The 26,762-nt window shown below is 39.2% G+C and overlaps 2 protein-coding genes across 2 annotated transcripts in view; one reads left to right on the top strand and one right to left on the bottom strand.

Moving 5' to 3' along the window:
* Positions 1–280: 280 nt before the first annotated feature.
* On the top strand, positions 281–16,289 carry LOC139740379 (uncharacterized). Its single transcript, XM_071650972.1, has 11 exons — positions 281–313; positions 1,325–1,442; positions 4,680–4,862; positions 5,581–5,694; positions 6,452–6,582; positions 8,094–8,250; positions 9,387–9,529; positions 13,278–13,383; positions 14,458–14,661; positions 15,359–15,474; positions 15,933–16,289. The coding sequence occupies exons 1-11, from the start codon at positions 281–283 to the stop codon at positions 16,287–16,289; spliced, it is 1,662 nt and encodes a 553-aa protein (XP_071507073.1).
* A 3,601-nt stretch (positions 16,290–19,890) lies between these two features.
* The window catches only part of LOC139740390 (epidermal growth factor-like protein 8), an 86,149-nt gene continuing 79,277 nt past the window's right edge, over positions 19,891–26,762 (bottom strand). Inside the window, exons 5-8 of the mRNA XM_071650984.1 lie at positions 26,134–26,256; positions 24,715–24,776; positions 22,896–23,076; positions 19,891–22,026 (exon numbers count right to left, since the gene is read on the bottom strand). Coding sequence (XP_071507085.1) covers positions 21,998–22,026; positions 22,896–23,076; positions 24,715–24,776; positions 26,134–26,256 — 395 coding nt within the window. The 3' untranslated portion in view covers positions 19,891–21,997. The remainder of the gene's footprint in view (positions 22,027–22,895; positions 23,077–24,714; positions 24,777–26,133; positions 26,257–26,762) is intronic.

Below are 26,762 nucleotides of genomic sequence, written 5' to 3'. Positions count from 1 at the left end.
CTTTTTAGATTCGGTGATATCATCGGCATAGCTCATTAAAATGCGTTGTGAATTCGATTGCTTACGCGTGTATTATGAGACACGTTTGGAACCATAAAAAAATTATTTGTGTCCTGCTATGGGCGTAATGTATCTGAATGAGCAGAATGCGCTATACATCGACAACAGTCGACAGTAACAGTTAAGTTTTAAAGGGATACACACGTATTTTAATTCATCTTGCAAGGTAAAGAATAAAATAGGTATGTGGACGTACTATTGACACGTAATAAATAGGGAGATGACGTCAAGAAATTACTTAAAAGGTTCCAAAGTATGAATAGTGTCAAGGGGGCAAAATTGCACTATTTGCGATTCATTGGAATGGTATGTTAACTGCAAAGGTACACGTAGGTAAAACCAGGGAGGTGAGACTCACCTCCCTGGTAAAACATATAGGTATGTGGACCAAAGATATATTACACGCCAGACAGGTGGATGAAAAGAGCGGGAAATTGGAGCAGAATTGGGAGCGGAAATAGCCTGATCTGAAATTACCTGACAGGAAGCAATCCAATTACGTAATTAGGATTGAAAGCTCAGGTCTCCAAAACAAAACACCAATACGATTTGCACAAACAAGCTATTGCCTTTTTTTTCTTCTTCCTTTTTTTTTTTATTTTAGCCTAGTGACAATTGTTTGAAATAGCTTTCATCTACAGGATATTATATAATGTTTGAATTGGTTTCGCCTAAACTGCAACATAAATACTGTGTGTAATTATATAACTTGCCATATCCTTTGACATAACAGTTACATTTTGCTAACGGTGTACGGCCACTGTGCGTTAAAAGTGCCTAGAAATACCTGTTATGAATTACTTGATAGATTTCATCAAACAATTAAAAACGGAGACAAGAAGATAGTTTCGTTGAAAACGTACGATGCACTTGTTTCGTTGCTCTCGTCATAACCATGACAACGAATTCACAATGATAATTGTCTAAGTTCACAGATGTGTGATCATCACATAATTATATCCCCGATCTTGTCACAAATAAAAACCAGGGAGGTGGATAACTCATCCTAACAAACACCGTCTTTGGCATTTGCAGTGTGATAACGGATAAATCAGGGATTCATTAATTTTGTCTCACCTATTCGTGTCAAATTTTACTTTAAACCTAAATCTACTGAAGTAAATCATTGCAACTTGTTTCGTGCATATGTAATCACATGTATTTTCAACGTCATCACTGATTTCACTGCTAAGAAGTTGTGTTCTTTTTCGACTCACCTCTCCGCGTATCCCCCCCCCCCCCCACCCCTTTGCTCTGCCTAAAGGTGTTCTGCGAGGAGGGTAAGATCCTGGTGGCAGGAAACGGCTTCGCAGAGTGCACGGCTGGTCAATGGCTGCCCCTCATCCCGCTCTGCTACGATATCGAGGCGGTGTCCATGGGCGGTAAGTCGCTGATCCTATCCGACGGACACTCTCGTTACAGAACATATTATGGAAAAATAGATATAGAAAGAAAGAAACAAGCAAAACACGAGACTTCCAGAATGGTAATGTTTTTCAAATTCATTAAGTCTTCCGTGGAGACGTTCTTATTGCAACTGATTGACGAATTGCCCTTTATACATCGACGTAAACATGGTAAATAAGCACTGAATTGATCAGTGTTTTAGTAGTAGCCATGATAAAAGAAATCATGGGCTTACGTACTCGAGCAGGATTCGAACATATACGACCTCCTGATCTCCTTCTATGATGGCTACTACTAACACGCTGATCAAGTCAGTGCTTATTTACGTCGATGTATATAGGGCAAATTGTCAATCAGTTGCAATGGTAATGTTTGTCGTGAAGTCTGGGTCATTAGCTCTCTTGATAACTCGGAAGACAACCATAAAGTGATATAGAGATGTTTAGAACTGATCTGAGGACTTCAAACACTGTCTTGAACAATTCTCCGGATTCAAACGAACATGATTGGAAACGTGTGCATTTCAGCATTTGAAGGCAATGACTCTATCACCCAAGAGTAAAGTTTGCAAACAACCTCATTAATTCTCTCAAAAGTTTCATCGTAACATTGGATGTAGATATCAGCAGTGATCAGTGTTTTGTACGTCTCCAGGAGTGACGCCATTTTGATGCTTCTATCGTACCGGAAGTACTCGGTCAAATAATAAGTCGTCCGTTGATCTCCTTTATCTCAATATAGAACTTCGCTATCTCATCCTTCGCGGTCACAAAGAATATTATCATAATGACCATGACATACACTGCTCCTTGAGAAATACCATGATAACCTGCTGGTCTATAGGTCAGTCAACATCAACTCTTCGGATATGTCGGATATCTTTTTTGTTCAATCTCTTCTCTGAAACTTCAAGAACCAAGAGCTGTAAAGGACAGAATTTGGTTCTGACTCTGGGGATAATAATCACTGTATGGTGTCTAAAATCTTCTGTACATCCGTCATGATATAAAGCTTCAAAACTGTCTGCCACTTTTCCGCCAACTCAAATCTATCAGTGACATCTAACCAGAAATCACCCCAAATTTACGATGTGACATCCAACATGATAAAGATGCATGTGGGCATGCTGATGATCTGGGCCCCGTTTCATAAGAAATAGTAGGATGGCAACTAATTGCTGGAATAGCAACTTTACCCAATCAGGAAACTGGATTCCTGTCGTTACCATGACAATTGCCATTCCAGGAAAAAAAGAATGCTATCCTAGCAACGTTTTCATTAACTGGGGTCGAGGTTTGTCGTTTTCTTGTTTTTTATTTTGTTTTGTTTTGTTAGGCTTTCTTTTTCTTTTTTAAAGGGTACAGTCGTCGATTATGAAAGTGCGTCGACCCCGGGAAAAAAAATCATCTCTCCGTATACCCCGCATGCGCGGAAAGAGATACGAGTACACCGAACAGAGTGATATCGTATTCTCTCTCCTTTTTGTGTCCTTTATCCTCCGCAGACTTTCCTGATTTTTCTTTCTCTCTCAGTCTCTCTCCCCTTTTCCGCCTTTTCTGCAATAGCTCCTTTCCATCCTTTCTTTCTTTTGGTGACAAAATCATAATTCCGTATTTTACATAATCTCTCTGTCTATGTCTATCTGTCTATCCACCATATCTATCATATCCATCATTCTATCAATCTATATATCATAGATCTATCTATCTATCTATCTATCTATCTATCTATCTATATCTATCTATTTATCTATCTATCTATCTATCTATCTATCTATCTATCTATCTATATAGATCTATCTATCTATCTATCTATTTATCTATATAGAGCTATCTATCTATCTATCTATCTATCTATCTATCTATCTATCTATCTATCCATCTATCTATCTATATAGATCTATCTATCTATCTATCTATCTATCTATCTATCTATCTATCTATCTATCTATCTATCTATCTATCTATCTATCTACCCAGCTATAGATCTATCTATCCATCTATCTATCTATCTTACCTCTCCAAATTCATAAGAGGTGAATTTCCAGCTATATTAATACCGGATCCATGGAGCTTTTGGAAGAAGAATGTAGGTCAAGCCCAATACCCCGGTTCAGAAGCTGAGAACTTAGCTCGGATAGCATAGCTTTGATATTAGCCAGAGAATTTTGTAAGATCTTCTTCAGGATATTCCGTAGGCTATGGCGGTTTGAATCGCGCCCAAGCCCGTCTTACTGGGGAGTTTAAGAGGATTTCGCATTACCTCTATACATCGATTTGGCTTCCTGTTAACATTTTAATCGTGATTAAAAATGACCAAAACAATCGGGGAAAAAATTACACGGGGGCAGGTGTATGCACTCTTGTGGTGTTGTTTACCGATCTCTGGCATCAAATTGACATCACCACCAGGGGACGTATGTACCTTATCGTCATATCAGCTCATGTTCGGGTTTCTTGCTTTTCTTTTTTTTTCCAACAGCGAGAGATTAAGAAGAATGACCCAACATTTGCCTATCAACATTTGAATCGCCAATATATTTGTAGCTACCAACTTTTGACACCGCGGTGATTAAGATTGTCCATATTTTTCTCTTCCACGCAGCTGTAAAAATCCAAGAAACTGGCATCATTCTATCTGTGTGGATTGAATAATTTGTAATCGTGAATAGAATGTGCATGAGACAAATGAGGGTGATATTGACGTTTACAATATTTACTATAAGAAGAAGAAGAAGAAGAAAAGTATTGGGAAGTAAATGCTTTTTTATGTTTGTGCTTTCGGTCGTGTTAACACGTGCTAGAAAAATAGTTTTAGAATGACAATGAGCCACAAACACCAACCTCCCAGTTTTCCAAAGTAAATTATCATAATGACCTATCTCTAGTTTATTAGCTCATGAAATTTCATTATGAAATATTCTGTGTATTGTCTTTTGATAATTAATATAGAATTTCTCATACATATTGATATAATATTATGTACTAATAAGATGTATCATTAGAACTTGACATTACATCATAACCTAGAACTATAATCAACGTAGTCATTCAGGGTCAAACCATGACTATGGGTTGTTAATATTACTAGACACTCAAGTCGAAAACAGACACAAGAAAAGAGACAGACAGGCTAAAGTCAGGCTGATTCAAACCCACAACAATTCTCAGTGACAGTGACGTCATGAAAACTTTTTACCAATCACCATGCAGAGGACTCGTGCCCGATCCCGTACATCTGGGCGGGGCAGCTGACCAGTGGAACAGACGGCGGCCACGTCCCCAACGGCGTACAAGTGGACTTCGAGTGTCTCCCGTTTGCCGAGAAGGCCTCCGTCTCCCCCGTGATGTGTCTACAAGGGGAGTGGTATCCGGAGGAGCCGCAATGCAGGCCAAGTAAGTCACCAGTACAGGTGTCTCTAGGGAGGTGGTATACCCCCCCCCCCCCCTCCCCCAACGCCATGCTCATAAAGGGAGAATTAACCCAAGGCATATGATGTGTGGAGTCAATGAATGTATAGAGATATCCGTAGAATACATCAGTGAAGTTTGGCGGGAAATAGCTCAATCTGCTCAATTGATTTTAAAAAATGTATCAATTTATATGACGAATTTTGAAAGTTCTGGTTAAATAGATGTGCCTTGATCGCTAGATAAGAAGGCAACAACAGTAAATAATGTCAATTTAGTTTAACAACATAAAGAAAATATAAAGCGAATTCCATAAAGTTCTTACTTTTTTCGAATAAAAGTACATATTCCTTCGATATGTTAATGTAGTAACATCCCAACGTCCTTCTGAAGGAGGTATGTTTCGTAATCTTGCATCATCTTTGACCATGCTCGATCCTGCCATGTTGTTGATGTTTCTGTATTGTTATTATTATTATTATCATTATTATTATTATTCTTATTATTATTATTATTATTATTATTATTATTATTATTATTATTATTGTTGTTGTTGTTGTTGTTGTTGTTGTTGTTGTTGTAGCTGCTGCTGCTGCTGTTATAATAAGTTGTGACGCAATGTTCTGTGCGTTGTATCTCGTATCGGCTCTACATGTACTTCCCCTTTCCCCCATGGTGGACATGATCTCAAACTTCGATGTAGTAATGGTCGTCAACGATCCTGCTGATCGTGTTGGTAGAACAGTGAAGGTCATTATAAGACAGCTAGTGGTGGTGGCGATGGTGGTGAGGATAAGTGCTAATGACACCAGCGTTGGTATTTATATGGTATCTCATATTGCTGAAGTAAATGACCTTCCTGTCTTTGATTAAAGTACCCATACCAATGCAACTGCATGTTGACTTGTGAGGATTCATAATACCCTCAACATCACCTATGCGACCTAATGAATATCTGAATAAGTGTCATATATTTTAAAATATTTTTTCTATTTTTTTTTCTTCAGATTACTTGGATACGCCCACAAAAAAAAAGAGAAAATCTTCCACACCAAGATACTGTCGATGACATCATCTGTCAATCACCGGAAAAGTACTAATATGATTAACAAAAGAAAGACATTGGAATACCTGCACCTTTCCCCCAAATTGGGCATAACTTCCATGTTTCCACGTTAATGACATGGTTAGCATGCAAGTTATACGAGTCTTATAGGAGAAGGTGCATTCCTATGTCTTTTGTCGATCATAGTTCATAGTACTTTATCGGTGATTGACAGATGATGTTATGAACAGAATCTTGATGTGAAACATTTTTGTGGGCGTATTCTTGTAATCTTAAAACAAATAGTAGAATAGTTATTACGATATACATAGCATATATTCAGATACCATGTATTTTTTTACCACATCTATGATGATCAGATTATTAGGAATCAATACAAGTCAATATGTATTTGCATTGCATACACAGAGGGTGGCGATGGAACTAGATTTATTAACTTACAGCTCCATAGTGTCCATAAGGAATAATTACCAACTTTCACATTTCTATCCGTGTCCATTTTTCTCAGAGCATTGTCCCATGCCACAGTTGACCCGTGGACTTCGGATTGTCAACGAGCCATCCAATGCCATCCTCCCACACAGCCAGAATTTGACATTGGAATGTTCTTCAGCGTACATCATGGAAGGCGCTTCACAGGTACTTGTATTTTATGCTCGCCATTGAAACCTTCTATCCATAAACCCCGTAGCAAATGCCTGGGAAAACTAGCGGCACGAGAAACCGGTATAGGTTCAAGGACATAGGCCCTATTGGCACGTGGAACAGAACGTGGATGGTAATGATTTGTGCACATTGGTAGAGAGGAGCGTTGTTCGAGGATACCAGCGGCAAGGGAGGGCTCGAACTCCAAAGCCACTCATAGATTAATGCAATGAACAATCCTCTAGACCCTGGGAATTCCACAGTATATACCGATAGTGACCGGGGTAATCCCTCACTTTCACACAAAGAGAATAGTACTCACTTTACTGAGATGGTGCGATAAAAGAAATAGTAATTAGTATGGTGTGCTATGAACCAAAATCAGCGTGGGTCATTATCGTGTATTTTTATTCAAGAGAGTTCTATAGAGGGCAGCCTTTAATCGCCCATGTATCTTTCAAATACTGTCCTGTCAGCTAAACACACCGTGTATGATTCATATTTTTATTTTATGGGTTTTCCCTGAGAGCGACAGAAAGATCCTTTTTATACAGCCACTTTTCATTTGTTGAATCCCTTTATTATTTTCTTATCTATAATATCCTGCTGTTATTGAATATGGTCGTTTAAAGTATTCGTGTCTAATGGTCCCGAAATTTATACGCTTTGTAGTAAGTTAAAACTAAAATGAGAAGATATATATATATTATAAAGTATGCTTTAGAAGTACGATATAAAATAGGGATATACAATACAGAGCAAATCAATGTGTGTCATGGCAAGCGGAAACTGAGAACGGAAAACGTGACGGTAATGGACACTGACGTCACAAACAGACAACCAGGAATGTAGCCTTGGTTGAGAGATACTAGCTGTTTATTGATAGCCTATCGGAAGGATAGTTTATCGCGAGACCTCAGATGTGAGAAAGGTCAAAGGTCGTAAATGTGTCAAGTGTGCCCTCTCTTGCCAAGCCAGTGACGAGTCGGCACAGATGCGCCAAGTCCTGCGCAAAACTGAGTCCGTCCACGATCCGACATGCCACTGCCATTATTTTTACAGGCATTTCCGAATCTAACGATATGGCGGATATTGAACTAATTTGTTTCTACGTTTATCTTCAACATGGCAAGTGGAATGGTGTTGTGAAATTTACACCGGCCGTGAATTTAAATGTATTTACAGTGACATGTTCTTATCTTAACGCAGTTTGTTTACTAATTTGATGATATAATTATATGTTTATAATCATCTTTATGATCGATGCCCTGCAGGGTGAATTGTAATTCAAGGGAATGAGACCGTAAACTCCCCACACATGAATTGGACTGCTTTAGATAACATCATTCATTCTATGGTAGAAGAGTGGTGATGTAAACGAGTTCGGACAAACATGACATCGTCATGGCTGTCGAAGAAGGTGTAACACGACCCTCAATGCTAATGTGAAATCATACATGATGCCTTTAAAAAGATTTTATGTCCTACCTTGCCTTCCCCTCTAGATAACTTGTTGGTATGGGGACTGGGCCCAGAACGTACCCACCTGTTCGACGCCCACAACAAAGGCCCCAACTCGGGCACCAGGGAGCGAAACCCCGGAGACCTCTACCACCATCAGTACTACTACCACGGAGGAACCTCGGCCGCTGTTACCGAGACGTAAGGGAGCTCCACCATCCCCAATTACCATACCTTACAACCCCCTCCCCCTCCTCCTCACGAACCACCACTCCCCACAACCTACTTCGGTATATTTGTCAACTCGTCCTTATAGAATAATTATAACATAATACTGCATGGGTTTGAGTCCATTTAGATATTCCTATGTCATTTTGTATATCGACACTGAGTCAGGTGCCGAATCTGAACTGAACCTACTGAACATACATAAATGACTCTTTTGTTCCTATTATCATTCTCTTTTTAAGCCAACTAGTGCTTAGAAACGAAATATGATGTAAATTAAAAGTGATGAACACTGTTATTATAATTGCAGTGTCTTCTTCTTCTTCATATCATTATCATTATTATTGTAATCATTATTATTATCATAATCATCATCATCATCATTATTACTCTACTACTACTACTACTTCTATTACTACTACTGATGATAATGATATCAACAACAATAATTATTATGATACATGTACTATTTCTTTGACATTTACTGTCATTCTTGTTATCTATTAAAGCCAATATTTGTCATTTGCAGATGAAAAGAAAGCCCAGTTTGAGTGCTTCAAATTAGTTCTACAATATGAGTTAGGGATAGAAAATGTGAAAATGGTAATCAGTATAATCAATGGTAAGTATTGTTAATTATACAGAAAATGCAAACAATAGTTTCATTAAAATCGTTTCTAGAATAAACCGTCTACAGTTACGGTTTATTGAGAAAAATATAGTGATATCTCCTTATAAATATTCGTGGCTTTATTGCGAAATCTTTATATGGTAAGATGTTTTGTGATACAACTTAGCTATACATATGCATATAATGTGATAACTCGAACATTTTTAATCACTGATCCCAATGGTAAACAACGGCTTTAAAAAGAAGGTAAAACTGGTATAAACGAAAAGCTGACTTCATGAATTAAGTAGTGATGTCAATGCAAACTTGCAGTCCCAAGCCACCAAAGCCAAACACTTACTCAGAGTTGGCAAAAACATGTCCCTACGGGACTGTATTCCTCGGCCTCCGTTCAAAATGCAACGTGCCAATGGCCTTTAGAAGCATAATTGCAATGAAAATGTTTCTGTGGGATATAATTATTTCTTTCATCATGCAGTACCGGGGGAAGACTACACGCAGTGCGGCAAGGCTGGAGATATCGGGCAGAAGCTGAGGGGGCGAGTTGTCGGAGGATACGAGTCGAATGAGGCGGCTTGGCCGTGGCAGGCCGCGATCTACTGGCAGAGGGCCGACGGTTCGGTAAGTCTGATATTGTCTGATAATCCAAGCAATGTACCAAATCTCAACCCTTCCCAACTGAAGACGACATCAATATCTTCAAAAAGAAACGATACCACGCTGTTTTGATTTCGAGACGTACCATGCTCCACAGACTGATTTGATCAACCATAGAACCTCTGTTCCTCTCACAGGCGCGGGGTGCCTAATTCAACAAACTTCATAGCCATGGGGAGAATATGTAATAATAAAACAGGTAATACTAGTCTTGTATCATCACTGAAAATTCAAGCAACCACTCCAGTTCCAATCCAACACCTCCTCTCAATACCGCCCCTCCTCCCCCCCCCCCCCCTTAGGTGGGGACGCTAAAACCTCCATCAAATTTGGCACAGATTTCTTCTTGCCGCCAAATACCGGTATCAAAATTCCAGCAAAGTATGCTCCATGAAAAAAAAAACCCCAAGGCCCCTTGCATAAGTGTAGCACTTTGAACGCAACATACAGTTACTATCATATCCTGGAAAACAAGAAGTAAAAGCAAAGAAAGAAAAAAAAAAGTTTATCAAGATGCATTGTATAGAAATTTCAGCCGTTGCAAAGGACCGATTCGAACTGGAACTCTATACAAATGATTACTTTCAGCCTCTTTGTTTTTCTTTTCCTTTTTTTTTGTGACGAAGCAAGAAAGAACATGTGTTTCATGAATATGCATTCCAAGAATTCAAAAAGTGGAGTTTAAGTATGGCTGCTTTAGTTGGTTTGTTTTTTATTGGAGCACAACATCATAATGACCTAAAACTAGAGCTAAAAAGAGTCGAATGACAGTGAACCGACAATGTGATTGCTGTAGTAATGATAGAAGAAATTTCCAAGCGCTGATCCTAGCCGTCAGGTGGATTAGGACTGGTTGTTGGCATACTCCAGGCATACTCTGGTACCATGGTAACGTATTTTTGTACTTTGCTTTCTAGCTGATATGTATGGGTTGCTCTCTGCTTCGTTTGGTTTCTTATGGGGTCCTTCCTAGTGTAAAAATCAAGAAAGTACTAGTTAAAGTAGTCATATTAAATCTGCAGAGTGATTCTAGATTGTTCGTATCCAATGTCATTTATGCTGACGCGAGTTGAAGCAAGTGTTGTTCGTAGTATCGGAGCTCGTCTGCGGAGTGAATGAGATATGTTAATTGTATCAATACATGAGGTGCATGAACAAGAAAATTGAAATGCACCAAATTTAAGGTATGAACTCCATCATTGCAATTTCTGCTGCGCTCTTTTTTGTCTACGGTGAGCTGAGCAAAGTGACTGGCTGCAATACAAAGACCAGAGATTTCTTGAAATTTGGTCAAAACCATAGCTGCGATAATCTAGAAGTTCGCGACCGCAACATACTATACAATACCCAAACATCCCTCGCGGACACGTGTGTCTCCACAGGCGATCACTCGAAAGCCCCGCAAAACCCGGGCCATCGAGCCAGCTGCTGGTCTCGTGTGGGGAAACCACCCCCTCTGTAGGCGGAAGTTGTCACATCCTCACTATCGCCTATTGGATCTGTGACATGAACACACTTCCCTTTTTCCTCATTTTTGACCCACTCAATGTGTGGTTAAAGGAGAAAACAGAGAGAGAGAGAGAGAGAGAGAGAGAGAGACTAGAAATGACACGATCCACTTAAGAATTCAAAATGTCAGTGAGCCACACTCACTGAAGCCATTTTCCTATTTGCGGTGATGGTTGTGGGCCCATCTTAAATTGTTTTTGGCGCTGCTGCTTTTGTTGTTGCTATTATTATCATTGTCGTTGTTCTTGTTGTTGTATTGTTGCCAACTGGTTTGAGCTAGCTTATGATATTTCGGTACAAAACTTTTTGTTTTTGTTATGACGTGTTTTAATCAGTTTCATCTGTGGAATCGTGAAATTACTTCTTATGTAGCATTTTTATTTTTCACCAATTCAGCTTCTAGCTTCTAAGCACAATTTTCATTCATCACAACCGAAAAATATGAACTTGAAAGATTTAAGCTACATTGAAATATCTTTTTGAATCACAATCTTCATACAGCCATGTATGGAATTATTGTGTTAAGCTTTCATCTCCATCAAATGAATAATTCTGACCTTTTGACTCGCAGTGATACTATTCGCGTTGTTTTGTGTGTGTGTGCGGTTTTTCTTTTTTCGTTCAATCAAAGAACATGAAATCTTTTTTCATTTATCCTGATCTGGGACATTCATTTCCGTAACCGTCTGTTTTGACCAAATCCACGCAAGCCAGGCAAGGTACTTTCTTCATGATACGGCCAAAATGTCTCCAAATCGGTGGCCGCAGCGCACCGTACGTCCGACATGCCGAGATTTAATTAGGACCTGAATTTATGTGCGGTTTGCCCGCAGCTTAGGAAGTTATAATTTGTTCTCATTACAGTTCATAAATATTTGCTTCGAGTCATTCAATTTTCGGCTCCAAATCAGCCTTATTGCATTTAGGCATGCACCCATTTGCCCCCGACGTTCACGTATCAGCGTACGCCTGGCTGAAATTTGCCCGCGTTGTGCCAACACATCCCCTGACATTTGGTTTTCCGATTCGCGGGTGATATTGATTCCATGTGATGTAAAATGTACCTTGCACGCCGTTTTTTTAGTTTTGCTGTTTTCTTTTCTTATTCGGGTTGTGACCGTACGTGAGTCAGTAAGCGGGGTAAAAACTTTCCATTACGCCTTCCTCCGTCTTGCCTAGCTTCAGCTCGGCTCAGGGCAAGAGGAGGGCCAGGTTTCCGTGAAAGCTAAGGGAGCTTCCTACACGGGAAGGTGTTGTTTTTTTCATCAGCGAAACCACATTTCCTACCCTGATAAAATCAACTTCCGACCCGTGTGTATATCATAATATACAAAAACAAACGAGCACATTACATATCACAAGAAAAATAAAAACCCGGAGTGACATCAAAATCACATTAAAACCTCTCATTACTGTATTTTGATAAACAGTTTAGAGTGAATGGTCAGGGATTACAAAAAAAAAATCGACATACGTCAAAACTTCATCAAGGTACATCAATACTTCACCAAGATATATCAAGTTGATTAATTGCTGTTTAATTGTTAATGAAGAGCTTGCCTCCAAAAGGCGCTAAATCCATTGAAAAATGATGTATCTAGCGCCTTTTGGAAGCAAGCTCTTCATTTGTCAACGCGCTGTTACAACTACCCTACTAAGCCCCCCTTTTGCCAATTTTACCCTTAAATGAAGCAAAAGATTATTAAGCAGAGGGGATAAGATATATGTGGCATGAGTTTTCTTCAAATAGTAACGGTGTAAATGGAAGAGCACCAGTTTCAGTATAACACATGGTCATGAAGAAAACTCATATCCCATTTTTACTCTTTTCGTGCAACCACCGTCCTCGGCAAAATACTGGTAATTATGGTGCACTCTTCATCTTGCCTGAAAACGTCAAATTACAGCCAGAAAGCATCGTAACTGTTCTATGTCGTGAATTTAGCATGAGCTGAAAACCAAATTGACTATCCCACTAAAAAGATCCTACCCATCTCAGCGTTCAGTTATGGCAATCAACAATAAAAACCACATGTGTTCAAAGTTTTTCAGTCTGAAAAATATCTTCGTGCCGAATTTCCTTTTTGTTATCCAGGCAGAAATTTAGTGTATGAGGATTTATCGAAAGAGAATTTTACTTACACAGAGTTAGCAAGTCTTACATTCTTTTTTCTGTTGTTTTTTTTTTTTCAATTCTGTACAGTGGTTCTTCTTCTGCGCCGGATCCCTGATCAGCAACGAGTGGGTGATGTCGGCGGGACACTGCTTCGGCTACGACGAGGATATCCAGCGACTCCAGGTCAAACTAGGTACCGATCACCAACTCGTCACTACATTGTCCTAGTCGATGATAAGACCTATACTCACCGTCAACACAAATGCGCGCGAAATTTTCATCAGCAACTGACGTCTGCATGGCTTCGATCGTAATATAGCTTATAATCGGTAGTTAAAGGGGTGGTATAGCATTGGTTGAGATGAGGATTCAGCTTTTAACTTCTTGCGAGATACTTAGATGCCACTTTATGAAATGTTAAAGAGCATAAATTCTAAGAGGAATTCAAAGTTTACTTGATGAAAATCGGTTTTGAAATGGTTGAGATATCCAAACACAGAGTAAAACAAAGAGATCCTGGTAAAAGATGGATACCACCTTTGATTAGGGTCACTTTGTATGGGATATCTTAGCGATTTCAAAACCAATTTTCATCAAGTAACTTTGAATTCCTTCGAGAATTATATGCTCTTTCATAACATTTCATAACAGATTTCTCATCTCAAGAAATCATCATAAAAGCCGTTAAAAACCTGAAGCGTCATCTCAACCTAAACTGTATCATCCCTTTAAGTGAGATTATCTCTCTGTTTGGCTGGGAATCGGTGAGGAATGGGCATCTCGCATTTATACATTTACTAAACGATGAGGGCGTCTTTCTGCCCTCTGGAGATAAGGCTCTGCTCTGGAGCAGAGTCTTCTATTACAACGATGTAGTTCCATGATCTGGAGGGCAGTCCCTTTAAAGGGACTGTACACTAGAGGATAAACTGTGACGATCTGAAGTATTGTCGCATTGTTTTTGTTCTCTTTTCTTCCGAGGTGTCCAATCTACAGACCCCATTTGGACCAAGTAAGATTTAATGTCGTTGTCCCCCTTTTTTTTGTGACCAGCAGTACTTACAAAATGCCAAAGATGTCATTCTTCAACACATGACGTTATTCTTTTAATTGCATCTCGTCATCTTCATTGTGTGGCTATCGGGAAAGAACAATAATGGCATCAGCATGTGTGCAGGTCACTTATAGTCAATAGTGGTTGCGTAGAAGTTTGAGACGATGAAAGTTAAACTTGGATTGTAAAGACTCCATCTTGTCTACCCTCCAGGACTGACGCATAGAATCAGGGACCAGAACACAGACAGGGCCCAGGTGTTTTCCGTGAGAGGGCTCTACCTTCCCAAGGAGCACGACTTCATTGACTTCGACTACGACATCGCCCTCATTCGGCTGGATCGGCCCGCCATCCTCGGCCCGTACGTTCGACCAGTTTGCCTGCCGCCTGAAATAACCAACCAGGACGAAGATCCAGGTAGGCTAACCATCCTACTCTCAGTCAATTCCCAATCATGCCGCTGGCCATTTTTATCCACAAAATGGAATTTAACAGAGACTGCAACGTGCACAATGGCAGCACGCAATGGTATTCATTGATGTCATTGTCAGCATGGACTTGGGATAATGTAAACGTCTATACTGACTTTGTCTGAAAACAATGCTGAAATTATTTCTAACTGCGCACGTTCTTCCAAAAGTAAGTGAAGAGGATTAGCCGGCTTGATTTTCGTTTGAATAAGGCGATTGTCTGAAATGCATCATGTTTTGATTATCTTCACGTTGCGTCATACTGTAATCAACAACCGTTGACAACGATGCAAAGTGTGATCACATAGAACAGTGACTCCATTTTACTTGCTGTCAAATTAAAAGATTTAGTGTACTGCTTATGTCATGTAGAGACTTTGTGTAAAACGTAATGTGAAAATGAACACATAGTCTAATGAACAAATTGAGCGCGGTACATCTACTATGGTGATAAACTATGACAGCAACACAGTATACCTCAATGAATAGAATGTAGACCATTTGCATTTAAAAGCTGCCAATTGCAATTGCTTGTTACAAGTAATTAGACGGACCTTGTGGAATATCTAGTAATGACGATAATCTGTATACATTAAACATTTTTGTGCTTCAATGACATCTTTTTCTTGATATTCTTCAAACAGAGCGACTGGTTGCCATAAATTCATTTGGAATGGTAACAGGTTGGGGTCATAGCAAGCCAGTGGCGGTCAACAGCAGTCAGTACGCTATCTACGAGGACGTTCTACAACAGTTACAAGTACGAAACAGATTTTCGTATTCTTTCTTTACATAATAGTAATATTTCTTTCTCGTTTGGAGCTCCTTTGTATGCTGCGTAATTCTTATTTGCAACATAGATTATAAATCTATAGTAAACTCCAAAACAGCTCGGTATCTTTAATTTCTATATCATGTGAAAAAAAAAATCTGCACGAAACAAATCAGATGCAACATTTTTGAAAGACTATGTGCCATCTCATATATTGAAATCTAAATATATTATGTTCTTTTTCGTTTCATTCTATGTGGACAAAATGAATATTGGAAAAGATTTTATGATTATTAGTCATGTTGTGATAACATTAAGTTGCATGCCCTCCAAATAGAAGGGCATTTGCATTTCAGCGATGTATTACTATGGAATGTGAAGAAATGCTTATTTGGGAATAAAAGTGGAAAATGCTAATTTTCTGATCAATTTTTGTGTTTGGTCAGATTCCAGTGCGACCTCGTCAGGCGTGCATCAACAGTCTCAGAAGTGTGGGTGAGGACGAGGCGCAATTTACCGTCAACATGTTTTGTGCAGGCTACAACAGGAAACCGCTGGACACATGTTTCGGTGACTCCGGTGGTCCGCTGATGCGCCACGTAATGCACCCGGTGACTGGTCGCGACGGACTGCAGCGAACGCAGAAGCGATGGGTTCAGATCGGCATTGTGAGCGCGGGAAAAGGCTGCGCCGTAGAGGGACAGTTTGCCTTTTACACGCATGTCCCACGGATGGTAAACTGGGTGTATTCAGTCATTCGAGGAAACCACTCTGTGTCTGAACACGATATCATTCAGGTATAAGGATTATTTCATGGAACTTGTCTCATAGCTTCTCTTTATGTTGTCTTCTTAGAAGAATTTGTGCCATGACTATAGAAGAAACTCCATCCTGTTCTTGCATCTATCAACTCTTGCTATGGTTACTGCAGCACTCGCACAAACTCCCCAATCAGGCAAGCCCGTCGCTGTTCCAGTCATGGAATTTACTTGCCGTGTGATGACCACGCCCTCGTGTCTACGGGAGATGTCATTTCGGATTTGTCATCAAGTGTCAAAGGTTACACTGGGTCACTCAGAATCAGCTGTATAGGCCTAAACATGTGACAAATCACATGAGGTGCTCACTGCCAAGACTACTGTTCCACGCGTCCACTGTTATCATCGTGTTCTTCTATGCAAACAAAATCAAGGGATTTGGAGCGTTGTAGTAGGCATAGACCGACAATGAGCCCTAGCTCTACCTGTTTCCTTGGTTTTGTTTTTAGTGACAAGAGATGATCCGTTTGGAGTGGGTCTTGTCGTGGTAAAAATGAGCGCTCTGGCTACCTTGACGAAATTGCTTTAACAGGGTACTAAACGGTGCGAGATGGAATTAACATGCCTTTTTCCTATTTATTCTCCCTCATTGTTGCTATTTTCTATCAAGTACACTGTTGTTTCTGTTCCGAATTGTAGCCAACTAGCTGTTGCTCCGTGCATGTATGCAACATGAAAAATTACTACCTTAGTTGCTTTAATGTGTTCTAGCTGACAAATCCAGCAAAATGATTTCATGGTGACGCGAACTGGAAACAGCTATGCAGAATATGCAAGAATGATATGTATATTCCAAATCAAAACAAATTGTTTATAACATTATTTATGAAGAAAAAAAAAAGAAACTTGTTGACATCTTGTACCTTTACATCAAAGTTATTATTGGCATTCGAATGTAAATAGCTGTGGTTGTACAAATATTCGTTCAATTATGGATTGTACATTGTTTATTTGTCAAGTTGTACGTGACAAAAGTTTCGGTCTATATTGCCTGCATTGACATGATAATACGAATGATGATGAAGTCAGCCCGTAATCCATGCTTTGTTTCTAATCTTTGTCTGGAGTATTTCGCGATACATTTGATTTCATGATATAGACGTGATTTGACTGTATGCGTGTGCGTTTTGCAATGAAGGTGACGTTTGTGGTATTCAGAATACATTTCGTACATTTTTAGTACAAACAGCACCATCTCAAGATCCCATCTTCATGAGAAGAAAACAAAATGTGCTAAAATGCTATCTGGCTATTTTAGTTTTGCGAATTGTTAATTTCTTCTGTAAACCAACACGACCGCTATTGTAGACTGTATACACGACATTGTACAAAGACAAGATACGGACGGTAGTCAGAAAGTTAATGACAGAAATCCTTTATGCACTTACAAATAAAAACACTCAGGTTTAAGGTATTCCTTAATTTTTTGTAGCGTCCGTTTTCTCACTGTCCAATCATCATGATCACTTACAGGATTGTTTCTTCACTTCATGTGTCTATCAATGTCAGCAGCACACCAGCAGGCGGAAACAGTTTTTAATAGGTACATCATTGAAGTTTTACTGGAAAAAACATACAGTTGTATATGAAAATATATTTTGTGTGAACCTTGAGCAAAAACCGCTTGAAACAGAACACAAACATCGGAATAGATTATGTACCTTCTGTTAATCAATGATATCATGTCCATTGATAAATTTCCGAGTTTTGTATTACATATTACATGCGCCTAAGGACCTACACTAATCACTGCCAATTATACTACTCAAGTGAACGCAATACGTCAGACAAATGAAATATTAATTGATTAATCTTGGACTTGCATCCAAGAGTGTCTTTCTGCCTGTCTGTGAATATACTTCTCTCTCTCTCTCTCTCTCTATCAATCTATGTATCTCTTTTTCTCTTTCCCTCTCGCTCTCTATCTTCCTATCTACTTTAATCTATATAATCATCTCTCCCTCTCTCTTTCTCTCTCGCGCCCTCCCTTTCTATCTACTTATATATCTATCTCTCTTTCTCTTTATATCTCTCTTATTCTCCATCTAACATCTCTCTGACCATCCTTCTATCCATTTCAATGTCTAGCAGTTGTCTTCTCTGATACTATAAATCTTGTTTTGTTACGAAATCGCATCCATGAATAAGCGTTTGAACGAGAGCCAGTAGATACAAACTGGTATTTCCTTGGTAGACCCACTCAAGAGTTCCAGATAATAATGTCTACCACACCCTGCCTTAAGAGTTTATTGTCTATTAAAGTATATGTCCTGATGACGTCGATGAGTATTTAAACGTCCGCTGTTTCAGAATTACGAGAATAATTCCGATCAAACAAACTGCCAGTTTTAGGATTTGTGTGTTGAAATAGATTTGTGTAATTCATTCAGAGAGGTGCACCATGTTCGTTATTGATATGCAGTGTTTTTGATCCTATAACAGGGTCAATATTGCATGTGGATATCATCATTGGGCGTAACTGCACTCCTGAAACCCTGATAACATGTGTCTCTTTAACTTGGATGTAAACCACAATTGCCACATTTGTACCGAAATCTTATGTGTACAGAGTACACGAGTTCTGATTAATAAAATGCTTTCGATCTCACTTCCCTTGTGTTACCATGGTGACGTGAAATTGATGTCGGTATATGATGATGATAATTAAGTGATGGTGACTCTGATGACAAGACAAAGAAGATGTTACAGAACAGTAACACTATGACGATTACCTAAAACCATGATAATGATAATGATAATGATAATGATAATGACAATGATAATAATGAGGGTCAAACGGGAGGAATGGGTAATAGCACCAGTGGTAATGGTGTTGTGGTGGTCTTTGGGTAGTCTCAGCAACGGTACCTTGAATGGTTATGAGATTGTGTGTAGTGGTGGTGGATTTGATAGTACATGTGTAGTGATAGCAGGAGGAACGGTTTCTGAAATGGTAATGCTTGTGTTGGTCTTGGTCTTTCACGGTTGTGTAATCAATAATGGTGACACCAGTGGTGGTGGTGGTAATGGTGGAAACGATTGCGGTTGTGTCGGTGGTAGTAGTGGCAGTGGTAGTCTAGTGGATGTGGTAGTGATGTTGGCAGTTTGGTGTTATGGTAATGATGGAAATAAACTGTTTCGCTGGTGTTGGTTGGTGGTGAAAATGGCAGCGGTAGCAGTGGTGGTGGTGCTGGTGGTGGTGATGGTGATTGTGATGGTGCTGATGATGTCGGTGATGATGGTGATGATGGTAGTGATGGTGATGGTGATGGTGATGGTGATGGTGATGGTGATGGTGATGGTGATGGTGGTGATGATGGTGATGATGGTGGTGATGGTGGTGATGATGGTGATGATGGTGGTGATGGTGATGGTGATGGTGATGGTGATGGTGATGGTGATGGTGATGGTGATGGTGATGGTGATGGTGATGGTGATGGCAGCACTCCAGGTGACGGTATAACATAAGAGTGGATTGTGTAAATACAGACCAGTATATAATAAATGACAACAAAAATGACAAGAAATATTCGTAAAACAAGTTTAATCTGCATCTCATGAGCGAGTTTAAAAGTTTATACATCACAGTGGAGAGTTCTCTTCAAATTGTAAGCACCAGTAATAAATATAGATACACAGTAATAGACCATCAACCCAAATAAAAGTTGTTACATTATAGCTAGTGGTCAGTGGAGTTTCTTTATCATGTTAGCATAGGCCATCCGATATGATAAATACTGCTACTCGTTATTTTTCTGTGTCACGTGAATAATTGACACAACTTTGAATCTTTAAAGGCACAATTGAATTACTTCAAGTAAAGGGGTCAATAAGATAATTTTCAACGGAGAGGGGATTTCTATCAAAGCTCATACCGAGGAAGAATTGATCGTTTATAGTTTGGAAGGTTTTCAAATAGCTGTCGGTTGTCTTGGTCTTCATTTGACATGTTTCTCCGATGCAAACAGAAGTACAAAAAAAAATGAATTAATGCAAGAACGGATAACCGTCTGCGTGATGTTGTGCTGGCTGCAGGGTATTAGATCACGGTTATCATTAATTTCGTAAAAAACAAGAAATAAATAAAAAAAAAACAAGCAAACAAACAAACGATGACTTAAAAGAGTGCATTAAAAGAGAACGAAATACTTGAGGATGGTAGAAGTACATAATTAGCAAGCGCCACTCATCTATTAAGAGAAAAAATGGGAGTAAGGGACATTACAAGCAAGAACATTACTAGTACTAAATTTACGATTTCTACGTCAAATATGTACATATATCTACGAGTCAAGCATAATTATGATGATTAGGAACGAAATAAAACAAATATAGCGCGAGGCAAAATTTTGCTATCGTAAACTTAAAGAACACACAACAACACAGGGGCGTCTTGAGGATAACTCTCTCCACAAGTCAACAGTCATGTACTACTCATCCCAGCATTAAGTCCAGAACAGTTTCCTAGTAATTACCCAATTGTATATCGTCAAAACGTCATCAATCAAATGGGCTTCATCACATCAACTTGGGTGTTCACATAACCGACAAACCATTAGAATCATTTGATTTTCTTTTTAAGCAGAATGTCGTTAAATTATATCAAGAATGGTATTTGCCCTCGGATAAAAACGAAAATTATCTACGTACATGACGTAGTCATTAATATGAAGCACACACACATGCTACCAAGCAGATAACTGAAGTTAAATTCTTTGCCTCATATTACGGCTTCTTTCGGTAATGATTGAGTTAGTCCTTCAGTCAAAGAATAAAACAAATGTCATTCAAGGCTAAAACAGATTTTTACTATTACTCATGGCTTTACAGTTTCTGCGCCAGGGACTTTGGACAGTGTGTACAATGCTATGGGGTTTTCTGTGCCAATCGGCACTAAAAGCAAACAAAGGGGATAAAGGCAATATCACCGCTGTCATATTACAACGTGAATTAACCGGTCTCACCGGGGCAGCTACTATACGCATTCATGACACGACTTTCTTTCCTTTTCTTTTTCCAAATGCAGACACACACACTAAACGACGTAGAATGGCCAGCAATCCCACAATGCAATGCTATGACGAAAGTCCGTCGTCGAATAACAAAACATATACACCAATAGTACGTAGCAGCGTTTGTGTGAGTTTATCAAAGACAATGTGGTCTGTCCTGCACACTTCTTGCAGAAGCGTGCTACATGCAGCGTGTCAATATTATTATTAGTGTTTGCAATATAGAACTCAAAGCCATTAAATTACAAAGTAATTAACATTTAAAACTTCCTGTAGTTTCCTCCAGTTGTCCACTTCTTTTCGTCAAAAAATATGTTTCACGTTATTTCCTTTCCACGTTGTTTTGGAAGGTGATAATACACTATAATGTTCCGGTTGACTTGAACTTCAAAGTAAGCACTTATCAATCTCGTATGCAGTTGACTTTAATATTCAAGGCCGCAGCAGTGTTCTGTTCACGTGTAAAACGCTAGTGCACCAATTGCTGGTGTAAGCATGCCGAATACAGTACACGTTGACTTGAAAGTTTGACCTCCGACCCCGCCCTAAACTAAATCACAACGTTCATTGTTCCATGACGATAGTTTGTACAGAAAAATTGACGAGATCAGTGATCAAGGCTCCTTCGTGTGCTTTGCAGAAGGACGAAAAAATATGCAATCTCAAGTTTGTTGGAAATCATCATCCTTTTGTACGTCTCCGACACGAACCTGTATAAAAAAAAAAGAACAGAAAGAATAGATTAGGTGTCACGAGCTCGACATCCACGGGTGATACAGCCCACGAGTAATACAGCCCAAGAGTCATACAGCCCACGAGTCATACAGCCCACGAGTCATACAGCCCACGAGTCATACAGCCCACAAGTCATACAGCACACGAGCTAGACACTAATAGTGAATAAGGCCCACGAAACTATACGGTCCACGGCCTAGACACTATATAGGCAAATAAGACCTATGAGCTCGACATTAGGCAAACAAGGACCACGAGGTCCGTAGTAGGCAAAAAAGGGTCCCATAAGCTTGATATTACACATCACGGGGCTTAATGTACGTGGTGTTGTGCTCGTGGACCTTTTATATGCCTTGTGTCAAACTCGTGGGCCTTATTTGTATAGCGTCAAGCTCATGGGTCTTAAAATTTGCCAACAGTGTCTGGTCAATGGACCTGTTTTAGCTAGTGTCTAGCTAGTGGACCTGTTTTACTTGGTGTCCAACTCGTGGGCAGTATGACTCGTGGGTGTCGACTCGTGGGATGACCCCATAAATTACGCCAAAATGATTTCGGCTGTAAGCGTATTCCACTTTTTTTGGGGAAAACCAATTAAGAGTTCAAAGCTTTCAGAAGCACGTAGCAGTGTCATTTAAATACATGAGGTAAAGCTACACGTCACAAAACGTCATTAGGCCTACATCGTCTCTAACTTTGGCTTGGCTTGAAAGCCTAATTGAATTCATCTCTTTATCAAACAACATCGAGACAAATGTTACATAAACATGCACATATTAAAACGGCGTACATGCATAAAACAAGTACCATGCAGGAAAACAAGCAGCATAAAAGTTAATAGACTTACAGTCGGCTAGTCTCTCCTCCAGCATGGCAATCTGTTCGCTCAGTGATCCAATCCGCTGTATCTGGGCTATGTACTGGTCGTTGAGGGCGGGCAAGGCGTTAATGTTTTGTGGCGGCTTCTGGAGCTGGGCTGGTGGCGGTGCCGCATGGAGGGTTTGATTCTGACGTAACTGACGAACGTCCTATAAGTCAAGGCAGACACAAAGAACACCAAAAGAAAAACAAATAATACCGTAAGCTCAGAAGGCGCTGTGCATGCATCTTTACAAAATACCGCATCATAATTGGATCTTTAAGAATTAATCAACTGCACCTTTCATTGCCACAACGGACCTACCTGAAAGTTTGTATCAAAATATGTTCATTACTGTTCGAGAAATATTGCTAACTGTTAACCAAACTAACATATGGGCAATTCCGCGGTTAGTAACGTTACATTTGAACAAATTTAGATATTTGTTTTTACTACTAAATTACCATTTATTCATTTCAAGCCAAAATTATGTCAAAAACATGTTCACCATTCCCAGGTGTATGATACAGAAAAGAATGAATACAATCCAAGAAATAATAGCATTGCTATGGCAACTTAAAGGGCTGGTTAGTAAAGTTACGAAAAAAGGACATGACAAAAAAATCAATGTCTTGTAACAAAAAGTGTGCAAAAATTCAAGTTACTTCAAACAAAGTGTTGCATTAATTTTAATTATTGCATCATGACAAATGTTCACACAATGTTTTTTAGCAGTTCGACCAATAATTTCTTAGCTAGACCCCCAAAAGCATGGTTAGTAACGTTACGGTTAGTAACGTTACATTTGTCCGGAGTAATTCCGCAGGTCATTTCACCCTTTTGTAATTGACAAAATGTCACATGACTTCTGGAGTATTTAAATGTATATATCTTTTACCCTTTAGCAAAACTTTGAGGAAAAAATTTCAAAGGAACCCACTGCAATTTGCATTTAAGTGAATTTCAGCATCCCCAGTCCCACATGTACATTTTAAATGATGGTTTTAGATCTCGCGAAATCAATCAATACGAAAGATAAAATCTACTGAATTTGAAAGACCTTAATGATTGGTGAACATCCATGGCATTAGTTGATACCTAGATTAAAGAGTAAGATAAAGAGGCACATTTCTTTTATCCATGTCATGTCCACCTAACTGCGGAATTGCCCATATAAACAATCTGATGAGCCTGGATTCTTCCTGTGATCCACCCTTTACAGGCAACAGCTGCTTTGCTAACCATGATGGCGCTATAGTTTTCTTTGTATTATTTCTTACCACCTTAGTTGGCTGTGAGCAGGGAAGTCGGAGAGAGAATGAACGCTACATAATAAGGTGAAAGTGTGTTTTCGAAGGACTTTGAACAACGCATGAAATGTAATCGAAGATGGCTTTTATTTATATGCAAAATTTTCTTACCTTATATTTAAAATGTTCTTACCTCGGGGCCCCAAATGCACTGTCTGGAAGGGTACAAGTCCCTCAAAAGCATTTTACACTCTTTTTAATGGATCATTCTGCATGCCCTCCCACCCCCCCCCCCCCCCCACCCGCTGCCAATCCTCAGCTTAAATGCTCTCCGCAATGACAGCCTAATCTTTTTACAGATTGGAGAGCAAGGTATAACAACAGCAATTTCCGTTCAAAACAATATTTTTGCAGTATTCTTGTGGTATCATTCACAATATCATCGTCACTCTTTAGCAGACTTTTCATAAATGTCTTTGACCTAATGACCCTTGCAAGAAAAAGGTCAATGGTAAGGACTGGTAGACGAAAGTCGGCGAGATCCATTTTCCACTGACCTCTTCTAATAGTTGGACTCGAGCCAAAACGAACTGGAATTCTGGACTGCAGGAGACACAAACTGTAAATGAAAAGGGACACAAACATTTCACATCTCAACATTATCACAAATCTACACATAATCTACATCAAATATAGGTATCTTTAAAAGAACACATGAAAGTCCAATATAGTAAGTGTTAGGTAGGTGAGTCTTTCCCAGTCTTTTCCGAATGATTCTACCCAAATTCAATATTAAGTATCCGCATAAATTCCTGATCACGTATAGACTTTCCAGAAAAAATTACCACAAAATCCTTCTGCAGACAATGCGTAATTAGTAACCTTTAAGGCCCGAATTCACGAAGGTGAGTACAAACGAAACCATGGTTTAAACCATGGACAAAAACCATGGAGCGCCAAGTGTCGCACTTAATATTTCGTTACGAAATTTGTCATTTCGTCGACAAAATGACCGTTTCGTTAACGAAATTATCATTTCGTGGACAAAATGTTCATTTAGTTACAAAATGTTGTCATTTCGTTACAAAATAATCATTTCATCGACGAAATGACTGATTTCGTAACGAAATATTCCATGCGACACTTGGCGCTCCATGGTTTTTGTCCATGGTTTAAACCATGGTTTCATTTGTACCACCTTCGTGAATTCGGGCCTATGGGTGCATAATAATAGGACGCAGATGATGATATGAAAATTAATACTGCTACGGGCCATGCGTAACTAATAACCGTTATGGCTGGATTTAAAATGAAGCTGATGATACACTGCATATCTCTAAGCCGAAGCAAATGTGAAGAGTTTGACTATTAAGTTTTTAGCAATCAATAGATAAGTATATTTCATCATAAATTTTGTTAGTACAATGATCTTTTTGTACAAAGAATCTATCATTTTGATCCATATACTCCCTTGTCGTTTTTCTCAAAAGCATATACAGTTCCTTTAATGCAGGTGTGCACCTAGTCCTAAGTTTTCATAGTTAAAAGCATTTTAAAGATGAGATATGAGTTTTGTTCAAGTTTGTCTCCATTTACAAATGAAATTTGTCAGCTCGCAACTGCTGATCTCTAAATCTTACAAAAATATCGGAAAAAGAAACCAGCGGTATTCGAATCTGTCATCTTTCGGAGCTTGGGTATTTGTTCCAAGTTCATCGTGTCAAAGTCGACAACCAGGGATAGACTGTGGTAGTGTCGCTGCCCGGAAAGCAGTAGATGACAGGTTCGAATCCCACTGGTTTTTTTTCTGACGTGTTTGTTAAAATCACATCATACTAAGATCATCAATTGTAATCTTACAAATTTCATTTGTACTCGAGGGAGACAAAATTGAAGAAAACTCACACCTCAACCTTCACCCCTCTGCTTAATAATCTCTTGCTTTCATTTTAAAGATATCGGGGCCATATATTTACTTGAACACGATCTCCCGTCTTCGCCCAAAGTAAAGCCGTTCTGGCACTCGCACGTATAACTGCCGTTCGTGTTTACACATCGCTGGTGACAACCGTGTGTATCGGTTTCGCACTCATTTATATCTGTAAAATAAAATCAGAATAACATATTGACCATTCACTTTGGCTGTGCGTTGTAAACAGCTGCAATTGGGAATACACTCGATAAGAGGAATTAATCGCAGTTCTCGGATTGCAGAGTATTACTTTTCTTGCTCAGATCAAATTAAGGCTCGCATTTCTTTTCCTACATCGTTTGGAGTTGATTACAAGTTAAGTTTCGTACGGAGGTTAAACGGTGAATTTGTAAGATATTTTTCGCATTTTTAACGTTCTCTGAATTGTTGTTATGAGTTAAAAATATCTCAGTATATCTTGTTTCGTACTAAAATTGAGCAATACAATTTTAGTATCGCTCTCAAAGTTCTTCTGGTTGTATCTCTGTGTAAATCGTCTCATTTGATACAAAATTGAAATGAGCCAAAAATGAACATTAAACAGAATGGACCGAGGCAACTACGCCAGTTCAAAAACATCAATACTGCCACCTGCGACCTTTCATAGAAAGGGGAACCATCCCGCCGTGGGTT

Source organism: Diadema antillarum, unplaced genomic scaffold (assembly GCF_040938485.1).
Source record: "Diadema antillarum isolate AM-2024a unplaced genomic scaffold, OU_Dant_1.0 seq00000850_RagTag, whole genome shotgun sequence".
Classification (NCBI taxonomy): Eukaryota; Metazoa; Echinodermata; class Echinoidea; order Diadematoida; family Diadematidae; genus Diadema; species Diadema antillarum.
Note: the sequence above shows the minus strand (reverse complement) of the source record. Positions and strands in the feature narration are given on the sequence as shown.